Genomic DNA, 11213 nt, shown 5'->3' with positions numbered 1-11213 from the left:
CCCTGTAATACTGGAATCCGATGTTACTCTGCACGATTAGGTGTCTGTGGTGGGTTTGTGAAGGTGCCCAGCAAGGGTAGAAGATATTTTTAAAGTTTTTTTTTTACTGTGCAGCAGCTGTAGCCAGCTGGAGGATTGCCAAGGCAAGGACAGGGGTTTTATTGATTGATTTTAAAACAGTTTTGTAAACCCATGGCCATGACAGAGACATGAATCCGTGCCACTGAACCCAAATAACCCCCTGAAATACAACCCCACCTCCAGCTTAGGGTATGTTTGTCACCCATGTGACACAAATGCCACCTCCTCCCCAGCTGGCTCGTTTTGGAAGGGAGCAGCTGCCAGGAGTACAGACACACTGACCCCCTTGGCCCCAGAGCAGCCTCACTGGGGGGACTTTACTGAGAGGGTGCAGCCCCTTCATTACTCTCTGGATCCCCCCAGCTGCCACCTGAAAGGAGCCAGAAGTGAGTAAAACCAGTAAAAGATAAAATAAACGCAGCAAGAGAGCACTGGGTACCATATAAAATATTTATTGATCTTGCAAAATGGTGTAAAATGCATCTGTAATAAAAATAAGAAACCATGCTGTGCGTCTTGGCACAGGTTTATACCAACAAAAGGTATTTTTTCCCCCACTGCTGCACAGCAGCAAATAAAACCCTTCTCTTCTCTCAAGTCTCCTTCAGCCAAGCCTTCTCTCTCTCTCTCTTCGTGCTGGAACCACCACCAGGGAGGCCGGGGCAGCAGAGTCTCTGTGCTCGGTTGCTCAGCAGGCAGCTCGGCGGGTCCCTACGACGCGTGCAGTCTGGTCACCAGGGCTCTCTGCACCGCCCCCGGCGTCTTGCCCTTGTCCAGGAGCAAATCCTCCTGTTTCTGGGGGAGCCTTTGCCCTCGCGTCGCGGCAGGTTTCTTCTTCTCTTCCTCCTCCTCCTCCTCTAGCCTGCCCTCGGAGCTGAAGGGGCTGCACACCGTCTCCACCAGCCCGATGACCACCCCGAAGAAGGCCAGCACGCTGCCCAGCATGTACAGCTTGACCATCTTCCTGTTGGGCTTCTGGCTCAGCATTTCCTTGGCGAAGGGGATCAGCTCGTGCATGGTTTCCATTTCTGTGGGTTTTTTTTTTGCAGCGGGTTTAGATGTCGGTCCTACAAGAGAAGAGAGAAGGACATTAGTTAAATCCAGCTGCTGCGCTGTCACAGCCCGAGCTCCCCGCAGACCCCCCCAGCGCTGCTTTCAGCGGGCAATTTGGGATTTTTGCTGAGGGTTTGCTGCAGGAAAACGCATCCCCGGCGTGCCCGCGGTGCTGGTGGCACTGCCCGGCGGGGCAGACCCTGAGATGGGAGATCCAGGTGGATCACGGCAACTCCGCATCCCCCTCCCCGTGGCATCCCCCTCCCCGTGGCATCCCCCTCCCCGTGGCATCCCATTCCCCGTGGCATCCCACTCCCCGTGGCATCCCATCGCTCCCCCTTACCCAGAGGCGGCGGTGCTGCTGTGCGGGGCCAGGATGAGGGTGGGGAGCGCTGCGCTGGTTTTTGGCTGCGGGGCCGGGCTGTTCTGGGCTGTTCTGGGCTGCGGGGCCCGCTCCGCTCGGCAGCTGCTGCCCGCACCCGCCGCCGCCGCCTTATATGGCCCGTGGGGCGGGCGGGGCCGGGCGGGGCGGGCACCGTGCCCCGAGTGCGGGCCAACCCCCCCCTGCCGCTTGGCAGCTCCTGCCCTTAATCCGGCCAGACGGGGGAAAAAAACTCTTCTTTATTTTATTTTTTTTTTTCCTTCTCCTAGTTCTTATTTTGCCTCATTTATTTGTTTTTATTTGTTTATGTTTTCCTCCTTTTTCTTTTTTTTTTTTAATTTCTTCTATTTTTTCTTACTTTTACCATCTCCTATTTTTTCTTTTTGCTTTCTATATTTTCTTCTTTTTACCTTCTTCTTCAATTTTTTCTTTTTACCTTCTCCTTTTGTTTTTTCTTTTTACCTTCTATTTTTCCTTCTTTTTACTTTCTCCTTTTATTTTTTCTTTCTACCTTCTATTTTTCCTTCTTTTTACCTGCTCTTTCTATTTCTTCTTTCTACCTTTTTCTATTTTTCTTCTTTTTATCTTCTCCTTCTATTTTTTCTTCTTCTTACCTTCTCCTTCTACTTTTTCACCTTCTCCTGTTTTTTTCTTTTTACCTTCTCCTTCTCTTTTTTCTTTTTACCTTCTCTTTTTTTCTTTTTACCTTCTTCTATTTTTCTTCTTTTTACCTTCTCCTTCTCTTTTTTCTTTTTACCTTCTCTTTTTTTCTTTTTACCTTCTTCTATTTTTCCTTCTTCTTACCTTCTCCTTCTATTTTTTCTTTTTACCTTCTTCTATTTTTTCTTCTTTTTACCTTGTCCTTCTATTTTTCCTTCGTTTACCTTCTCCCTCTCTATCTCCCTCTATTTCTCCCTCTATTCCTCCTTCTGTTCCTCCTTTTTTTCTTTCACAAAACTTGTTGATGTTCCTCCTCCCTCCCCTCAAAAAATAATTATCCCAAAGTCCAATTCCAGCACGAGGTGTCTGTTTCTGTTGCCTCACTTGCTGTGCAACTCCACAGCTGCTTCTGCAAGAAATATTTAATATGATAATAGAAGCTTTATTGAGCTGGTGCTTGGGAGTGAGTGAGAGAGGATCTGTGTCCTGAGCTCCTAAAATATGGCAGGGTTTGGATCTGGGGCTTGGGTCTGTGCACAGTCAGTTCAGCACAGTGGATATCTCTGCCTTGCTCTTTTTTCTTGGGGTGAAATGGGTTAAAAAATGCCATAGTGAAGGAGAGCAAAGGTGTTACCCAGGCCAAGGTGTGAAGGTGTCTCTTAAAGGTTTCTAGAGGTGGTTCCTGGTAGAGACAGCCCTCAGCAGGTGATGGCTGCAGTGTGTGGCAGCACCTTATTTCTTGGAAATAGCAACAATTGGAATTTTCTGAGTTGGTAAAAGTTACATCAGCCTGTTAAACCCCTGTTTTTCACTTTTCTTACACTTGCTGCTGCAGCTCTGTCGCACTCTGTTGTGTCACTCCTTGTGATTCAGCTGCAGGCCGGGGCTGTTTCCATTCTGGGGAGAAGCAGGAGGCCGTGCTGTCACACTGCTTCCCTGGGCTGCTGCCAGGAGTGTTGCATCAATCCCTTCCAGCACGTTGCATCACCACCATCATCATCTGCTCCCACTGCAGGCTCCATCCGTGCTCAGGTGCTGCTCTGGCTGGAGGAATCATATCTATTCCATACACATCTCAGCAGCTGCTGACCTTAGGGAGTTGCTAAAGCCACAAGAATTTGTTGGGATTTACAGCTTCTGATTTCGCAGAGCAGATGGTGGACACTGGACAGATTTCTGGCTGAGATGATGAGAATTGCTCTGCCAGGACAGTATATAGAAATTAAAATATGAGCTGATGTGATAGCAGCAATTTTAGGGAGGAGTTGGTGTATGTGGAAAGAGGGAAAGCTTGAAGGGAGCCTTCAAAGGATGCTCTAAAGGAGGCTGCACCTCCTGGGGGGGGTTTGTAAACCCTCAAAGGGTGGGCAGGCAGCCCCCAAAGCAAGCTGGAGCCAAAGGGGGGCTTGTCCTCAAACCAGGGAGTGGAAAAGAGGGCCTGTGGCACAGGGAACGTGGGTTTGATAACTCTGAGCTGGGTTTTATCTCAGCCCACACTGAGGAAACCTCTCTGTGACGGGAATAACTCGTGACATGGGTGGCTGGTGCCGTGTTTCCCCTTCCTGCCCCTGCAGCATCACTGGTGCCACGGCTGAGGCTGAGCACTGGTTTGTCTCTTGAGTTTGAGAAAGTGGCAGAATAGAGCTCTGAGGAACATGGGAATTGCTGGAATGTATGTTATTAATCAGATGCCTTTTGCTGGAGGATTTGAACACCTTCCTTTCTGAAAAGCTGCCTTACAGGGTGATATCGCCCCAATTCTGCCCTAAAGCAACTAAAGTGGCTCCTGAGGGTTGGACTAGGTGATCTTTAGGGTTCCTTCCAGCCCAAACTGTTCTCTGATTCTACAATGAAAATCAGCCTGAAGTCTGGCCTGTGTTGGGGTCACAGTTCCAAAGTGGGTGAGGATCAAGCTGCCTTCCCCTCCACTTCTCCAGGCTTTGGTGCTCCACACAACCCTTGGTTCCCTGCCCGTGGGAGTGTGGGCAGTGCTGACCTGCCTCAGAAAGGGACGTGCTCCTTCAATTTGGTGGTTTTCCCCTTTCCTTTCCCTCTTTGCTGAGCTGTGCCGTGGGTATGTGTGGAGCAGTGAGTCAGCCCTGGCTCCTCACATCCCGCACGTCCCAGGGAGGCTGGAGGCTTCCCCCGCCCCCACAGCGAGCAGAGAGCTCTGAGGAAACACTGCCGGTGAAAACTTGGGGTTTTTTTGGGTTTTTTTGTTTTTTTTTTTACAAGTTTTGAATGTGCTTAGGAAATTGCATTGCAAGACTGGCTGTAAAAGTTGCTAAAGACTCGTCTTTCCCTCCTCAGCGTCTGGGTTTTTTTTTTCTTTAAATAAAAGGTCCTTATCTCCCCTGCCAACTTGGCAGCCAAGGTTGCAGCTGATTCCTGCATTCGAGCTGTGGGTTTTTTTCTCTTCTGCAAAGCTTAGAAAAATGGCCATTGCAGAGAAGATAGCTGGAGGACACAGAAATTAGACAGGGAAAGTTCATGGTTACTGTTCTTCCCGCTGTTTTTTGGGGGGATAGATGTGCTGTCTCCTCCCAGCTCCAAGAGATGAGAGGTGGGAGCTGCCCCGGCCCTGCTCAACTCCAGTGTCTGGGCTGTCCCAGTCCCAGAAACAAAGGTCAGTGGGAAGTGTTGGAATCGTGACATTTCACCTAAAAAAGGTTTTTTGTTTGCTTTTTTTCCCTTTTTTCCAGGCAGGGTTTTATTTGCCTCCCGAACCTTGTGTTTGAAAGCCTGTTTTCCAACCTGAGGGCTGGGAAGGGTATTTTTAAATTCATTAAATACCAATGGAGATGTCCATGCAATCCTGAAGTATTGAGAGCTTCTGTCATGAGAGCACAGAGCTCAGGATAACTTGGAGCATTAACCAAGCAGCTGATAATCATCTGTGGCAAACACCTCTTAGAGCAGCACTCAGATTGTGCTGATCTAATTAAACAATATTTAATTCAATTTCGTTTTAAATTTCAGCAACTGAACTCTGTGCAAGCTCGTCCTGTGGACATTTAAATTGGATTAAGTGTGGATAAAAGGATTAATGACTAAACTAAATTAGACTAATTTTAGCTGTTCCCAATCTTATTTAGGAGAGTCTGCACAAGGAGGTTGTCGGGTCTAATCGCAACTTAAACCAGGCTTTGTGGCTGGGAGAACTGCACGAGTTTAACGTCATCTGGAGGAAGGGCTCTGCCTGAATTTCCAAAGCAGGGTAAGCACCTGAGGCTTGACCCAAATGTTGCTGGACAGGGGAGGCTGAGATGTGTGAGGGCTCGGGGAGATGATGCTCCACAGCCCAGCTCCGCTCGCCAGCTTTGCACCTCTGAGCTCATCCAGAGCCACCAGCCTGGGAAAAGCTGCTTTGGAATTGCTCTGGAGGGTGCAGGTGATGCTGTGCTGTGTCATCTGGGTGTCTCTCCCTGCAGCAGCCCAAATTTAAGTCTCCTCCTGGCATGGCTCGTTTCTCACTGGGATAATCTCGGTGATGCTCCTGGGGAACGGGAGCACCGACAGCTCTGCCCTGGCTGGGGGTGGACGTGCAGGAGGAGAGGAGCAGGGAGCATTCCCAGCTCTGGAGAGGTTTCAGGTGGCTCAGCTCCTGTTTCAGGGACACAGGACAGTGTCCCTTGGCTGTCACAGAGCTCTGTGCTGGCGCTGTGGCCACGAGCAGCTGCCAGTGCAGGGCAGGGGCACGGCAGGCGCCGGGCACGCCGCGGGTGCGTGCTGGGGGCTCAGAGGGCAGGAGATCTGCCAGGAGAGGGGCTGGGAGGGGCTGGAAGGGAAAGGGACCAGCCCCTGCTGCCAGAACATCCCCATATGAAGCTCCAAGGGATCTGTAGGGGGGTTGACACCCCCAGGCACAAATGTGCTGTAGGCGTTGCCGCCCTGAAACACTTGAGAGAGAAAGAGGGATATAAAAAGAAAAAGGAAACCCCAAAGCCCAGCAAGCCCGATTAAGGATCTGTCCTTATTAAAAATGAATAAAATAACAAAATTTTGGTTTCCTTGCCCTGGCAGTTCCCACTGTACTGAAGCACCGTGTGCCTGCTTGGTGTGTGGGCAGAGAGGAGCCTCCCCACGGGCTGTGACGGGCACAGAGGGAAGGCAGGTTGGTGTGGGGTGTGGGGTGTGGGGTGGGACATGGCCCCGTGGCTCAGCCCTGGTGACCTGGGCTCCGTGGGGACCTGCTCTGCTGTGCTGTCTGCAGGACTGAGAGCTTGCCCTGGAGATGTCACAGAACAACAGCCACAGGGATTCTGGTGCTTGGTGCCTGATGCTGCCACGTGGTTTTGCACCCAGGTGCTCTTCCAGCCGGCCTGGTCTCTTGTCTCAACCCAAATTGTGAATCCAAATTTTATTTTTCTTCACCTACTATTATTTACCTGGGGGGAAGACATTCAAGCATCGTTAGCAGAGTGCTTTTGTGCAAGACTTCTGAGCCAGGGGCCCACCCTGACCTAGTCCACCCCAAGTGACACCCTGGTCTCAATGGCCATGGGAGGTCCCTTCCCACCAGCCCGGGGTGACTCTGGGGTTTTGCAGAGTCGTGGAGGGGAACTTAAAATGCTGAGCTGACCTTTGCCTCCTGGTGTCATCTCCCAAAATGACAGTGGCATCTCAGTGGTCTTGGTGGGGGCACAGCTGAGGTGGAAAGGTGTGTTGCTTCATCTTCCACATGTCTGTGAGTGGGCAAGGGTCAGGCACTGCTGGACCTTGGCTGTGATGAGCCCGAGCTCCACGGGGTGGTCTGGGATGAGAGGCTGATGCACCAACCAGGGAGGGGAGCAAAGGTGGGACAAAACACCGTGTTTTACCTGAGCAGGTCAAACCCTGTGCACAGCGAGGCCCTTGTTTGAATTCCAGCGAGTCAAACCCCGTGCACAGCGAGTGCCTTGTTTTAATTCCGGCAGCTGGGGGGGAACAACAAGTGGCAACCAGGAACAGAAAATAGCGTGTCCTTCACTTCTGTCACACTTGCGGTGTTAAGGAGGATCCACAGCTTAACAGAGGCTCCTAAATGACCCATTAGTTTAAACTTCCCGAGGCTGATGTCGCAGGGGGGGGCAGGGTTGCTGTGCTGAGGGCTGGCAGCAGGGATACAGAGCCCCCTTCTTTCCACTGTTTGCTCCAAAATCCCCCAGAGGGGAGCTGCGTGCTTTCCTAGTGGAATATTTTCCCGTTTAGAAAACGGGGACATGACAAAAATAACGATGTCCTCCCCCTGCAAGGATAGTTTTATCAAGCTCCGGGTGGAAAGCGGGCAGGCAGCCCAGCCCCTGGCCCTGCCAGCTCTGCACCGTGTCACTGTGTGCCCGGGGAGGGCTGTGCCAGGGGGTGGGGGACACAGACCCTCCAGCTCCATGTGGCACCCTGTGCTGACCCAGCACGAGTCAGGGCACGTGGAACTCCACTGGCTGTGGGAATGAGCTGGTGGGGAGAAAAGGAAAATTTAATTTAGGGGTAAATACTGAGCGTTGTGTGAGCTCCTTCAGGAGAGCTGGTCCTGCCTTTCCTGGGGTTTGGGGTGACTGCCTTGCCCAGATCAGCTGCCCTCCAGCATCTGGCTGGCTGCAGGCAGCATCTAGCAGGTCCTGTGCTGCTGTGCCAGGAAGAGCTGACCCCTTCTGTGAGCCCAAGTCAGGGTCTTCCTTAGTTTTCACACTTGTACACTTGATTTGCTCCCACATTTGCACAGTGAAAAATATTAATTGTAATAGAATGTTGAAGAGTTTGTGATGTGGTTGGTGTGAGGATCTTCATGGGGTAGTAATGACTTTCTCTGGGTTCATCCTGGAGAGGAGGCTGAGGTCAGACCTCACCAAGGGCTGCAGCTTCCTCAGAGGGGCAGCTCCAACCTCTGCTCTCTGTGACGAGGGACAGAACCCCAGGGAGGGGCTGGAGCTGTGTCAGGAGGGGTTTAGGTTGGATATTGGGAAAAGATTCTTTCCCTAGAGGGTGGTTGGGCACTGACCAGGCTCCCCAGGGCAGTGGGCACGGCCCCAAGGCTGCCAGAGCTCCAGGAGGGTTTGGACAACGCTCCCAGTGACAGGGTGGGATTTTGGGGTGTCTGTGCAGGGCCAGGAGTTGGACTGGGTCTCTTGTGGGTCCCTTCCAGCTCAGGACATCCTGATTCCACGGCAGGACACAGCCCATGGCAGGGCTGCCCCCAGGGCTGCAAAGGGAGGCAGCAGCAGGACCGGTCAAAGGGCCTCTGCCCTTTGGAATCAGCTCCCAGGGTTATTTGAATTTAAACCTAAAGTAGGTCAGTTGGGTTTGGGTTCAAAGTTTTATTTGCTTTCAGAGCAGGTGTAGGGTTGAATTGGAATTTCATTAGAAATTCCTGAGACGCTTTTAAAAGAAATCATGGTAATTAGTAAAGTCGGTGTTTTAAATCATCTGTGCTGGAATGAGGAGGTTGTTTCCTGGTCAGGTTTTAATTAAGGTGGGAAATAAAAAATCTAGGTAAAGAAAAACCTGTTTTATTGCTGATATCAGTAGTCTTGCAATTGAGAGTTGCCAAAAAGTTACAAGGAACAGCATTTCTTACCTCTGGAAAAACCTTCCGAAGTTTCTCTCTTCCCGTGCAGCTTCAGTGCTTCTGGCTCCAGGTCCTGTACCCCATTCCAGGTTTTTCCCATGAAGGTTTGCAGGCACCTGACAGGACACAGACAGGTTGTACCTGCTCTAATGATGTGAGGTTTCATCCCAGCTCTGGGAAGTCAGGGCCTGGAGGGGACTGGGGCTTTGGAGTCTGCCCTGCCCTGTGCCAGGATTCTGCTCAGCATCACCAAGCAAATCATCTTTCTCCCTGATTTTTTCCATTTGAATGTGCTGTCAGGACTTGTGTTTCAGGCATTTGTTAATCCTTTAATGAAAAATGTACCAGCAGCATTAAGTGCTGTTCAATTTTTTTATGCTTGAACTATAAATCCATCCTCAATCCATCTTTTTTCCTTAATGGAAGTTTTGCATTTCAAGGGATTAAGTGTTCTTTATGCAGTGCTCTGCCTCTGATTTTCAGCTTCTTTTGTGTTCCTCTGAACTCCAGAGAGAGAGAGAGAAGTTAGAAACTAATCAAATATGATGATTCCAGACCGGTCAGTGCTGACTAACTGGTATCACACCTCAGCAGCTGAATCAAAGCTGCTGATCTGGGATGGTGTCCTTGGAAAAGCTCCCAAGGGAGTAAAGTAGTCACGTGCCATCAATCTGGATGTCAGATGGCAGGAAGGAAAACAAAGCTACTCATGCAGGAGTCACATCCTTTTGCACCTTGGCTGCCACCACCTGGGGGTTTGGTCCTGAGGTCACCCTGGGTGCAGCACCCGGGGAGCTGCAGGGGATGGGGAACCCACAGTTCCTTCCTCCCCCACAGCTCCCCCTGCTCCATCCCTGAGGCCTGGAAAGTGTTGGGAATGTGCCAGCTCAGGCAGCAGGGCTCGGGCTGCCTGGCCAGCTGAGGACCCTAATTCTAAAAGCAGAGGCTGGGCAGGTGTTAGCCTGGTGTTACTGCAGGGTGTGACCTTGTGACACCGGGTGACACTCGTGTCCCCAGCTGGCAGGGCTGTTCTGCACCCCCACACGTTTTTAGAGGGAGATTAGCTTTTAAACAGCTGGCTGTGATGCATTTCTATACCTGATGCTGGGACTTTTTTCCACTTGAAACTTAAAACCTTGGTTGCTGCCAGTGTGGCACGGGCTGTGTCCTGTAAAGCGTGTCCCTGCCAACCCACTGCATGGGTACAGGATGACCTGAGGTGGAGCTTTTCTGCCTCTGATGAGCTGGGAAGGGATAGAGAACCTGCTTGGCAGGTCACACACGTGCCCCACAGAGCAGGAGCTTGGATTATCCCTCTCACATGAACACTGCAGGGCACGAGGAGGCAGCAGCTCCGGGACTGAGGTGGGGAGCGGGAGCTCCTCAGGAGCTGGTGGTGATCTTGTCCTGGAGAAGGTGCTTCCAGCAGAGCAGTGACCCCTAACACCACATCTGGGCAGGGTATGTCCCATGACTCAGAGCATGATTTCCTGCAGGAGATGATATTGTTTGTTTTCCAGGGAATGTCTGGCCCAGCCCTGGGAGGTCTGTGGGCTCTGACACAGCTCGTCACAGGTTAGCACAGGCTGAACTGAGGAAGCACTGGGAGTCCTGTGAGCATCTCTCTTGTTCCTCCCACTGATCCCAGACTGTTCCAATCCTTTCATTTTTTGTGGTGCATTTTTACCCTTCTCTCCTCTGTATCCAGCCAGCTCCACTGCCTTGATGTGCATTCACTCCCTGGTACTCAGGACAACACTGTCCATGGTAACATAGACAGAGAACAGCCTGGAGCAGCATTCCAGCCTCATCCTGTCCCATCAGGGGCACAGGGCTGGCAGGGACCCCCTGCCCAAGCCATGCTATCCCTGAGCACCAACCTGTTCACAGCTGATTTTTTCCTTTCCTGCTTTTATTGATCTGCACTACTCAACCCATAATTGCTTTTGTTCTTGTTTGAACTTGTAGGGCCTGAAATTCCTGGTTTAACCTTGCTTTGGCAAGTCCAGGGGAAGGAGGAAAGGACACATCAAGGTATTTTGGGGAGTTTAGTCAAACAGCTTGTGGCCTGGGTAGTGTTTTCCAGTCCTACCCTTCTTGATGTGATGGAATTGCAACGTCCTGAGCTTTTCACTAATATGGGGTGGAGCATCACATTTTCAGAACATATTAATGCTGAGCTTTGCTGGCTCTGGAGGGATCAATAGGTGGCATTTACAGTCTTTCCAAGACTTCAGCCTCCTGGTTGACTGCCAGTGCTTTAGGGCACGGCTTTAAACCAGGCAGAATGGGCAACCTGCAGAGGGTGTTTGGCCACATCCAGCATCACCAGCAGCCTTGCAGAAACCCAGACTGGTCAGACCTTCCTCTCCTTTGCCTTCTCTGACAGTCACTCCACTGGAGGAGGAAGTTTGACGGGATTTCTGGGGTCGGTGGTAGCACTTTTACCACACGAGGCTCCACTGAGGGGTCCGACACACCCAGCGCTCAGGA

At 51.2% G+C, this 11213-nt stretch overlaps 1 protein-coding gene across 1 annotated transcript; it reads right to left on the bottom strand.

Moving 5' to 3' along the window:
- Positions 1-517: 517 nt before the first annotated feature.
- On the bottom strand, positions 518-1639 carry G0S2 (G0/G1 switch 2). Its single transcript, XM_064635635.1, has 2 exons — positions 1478-1639; positions 518-1148 (listed from the first exon to the last, which is right to left on the bottom strand). The coding sequence occupies exon 2, from the start codon at positions 1105-1107 to the stop codon at positions 793-795; it is 315 nt and encodes a 104-aa protein (XP_064491705.1). The 5' UTR covers positions 1108-1148; positions 1478-1639; the 3' UTR covers positions 518-792.
- Between the last annotated feature and the right edge of the window lie 9574 nt (positions 1640-11213).

Source organism: Pseudopipra pipra, chromosome 25 (assembly GCF_036250125.1).
Source record: "Pseudopipra pipra isolate bDixPip1 chromosome 25, bDixPip1.hap1, whole genome shotgun sequence".
NCBI lineage: Eukaryota > Metazoa > Chordata > Aves > Passeriformes > Pipridae > Pseudopipra > Pseudopipra pipra.
Note: the sequence above shows the minus strand (reverse complement) of the source record. Positions and strands in the feature narration are given on the sequence as shown.

Excerpts from the sequence above, each read along its gene's own strand:
- G0S2 (XM_064635635.1), bottom strand. The coding sequence starts at position 1,107 with ATGGAAACCATGCACGAGCTGATCCCCTTCGCCAAGGAAATGCTGAGC.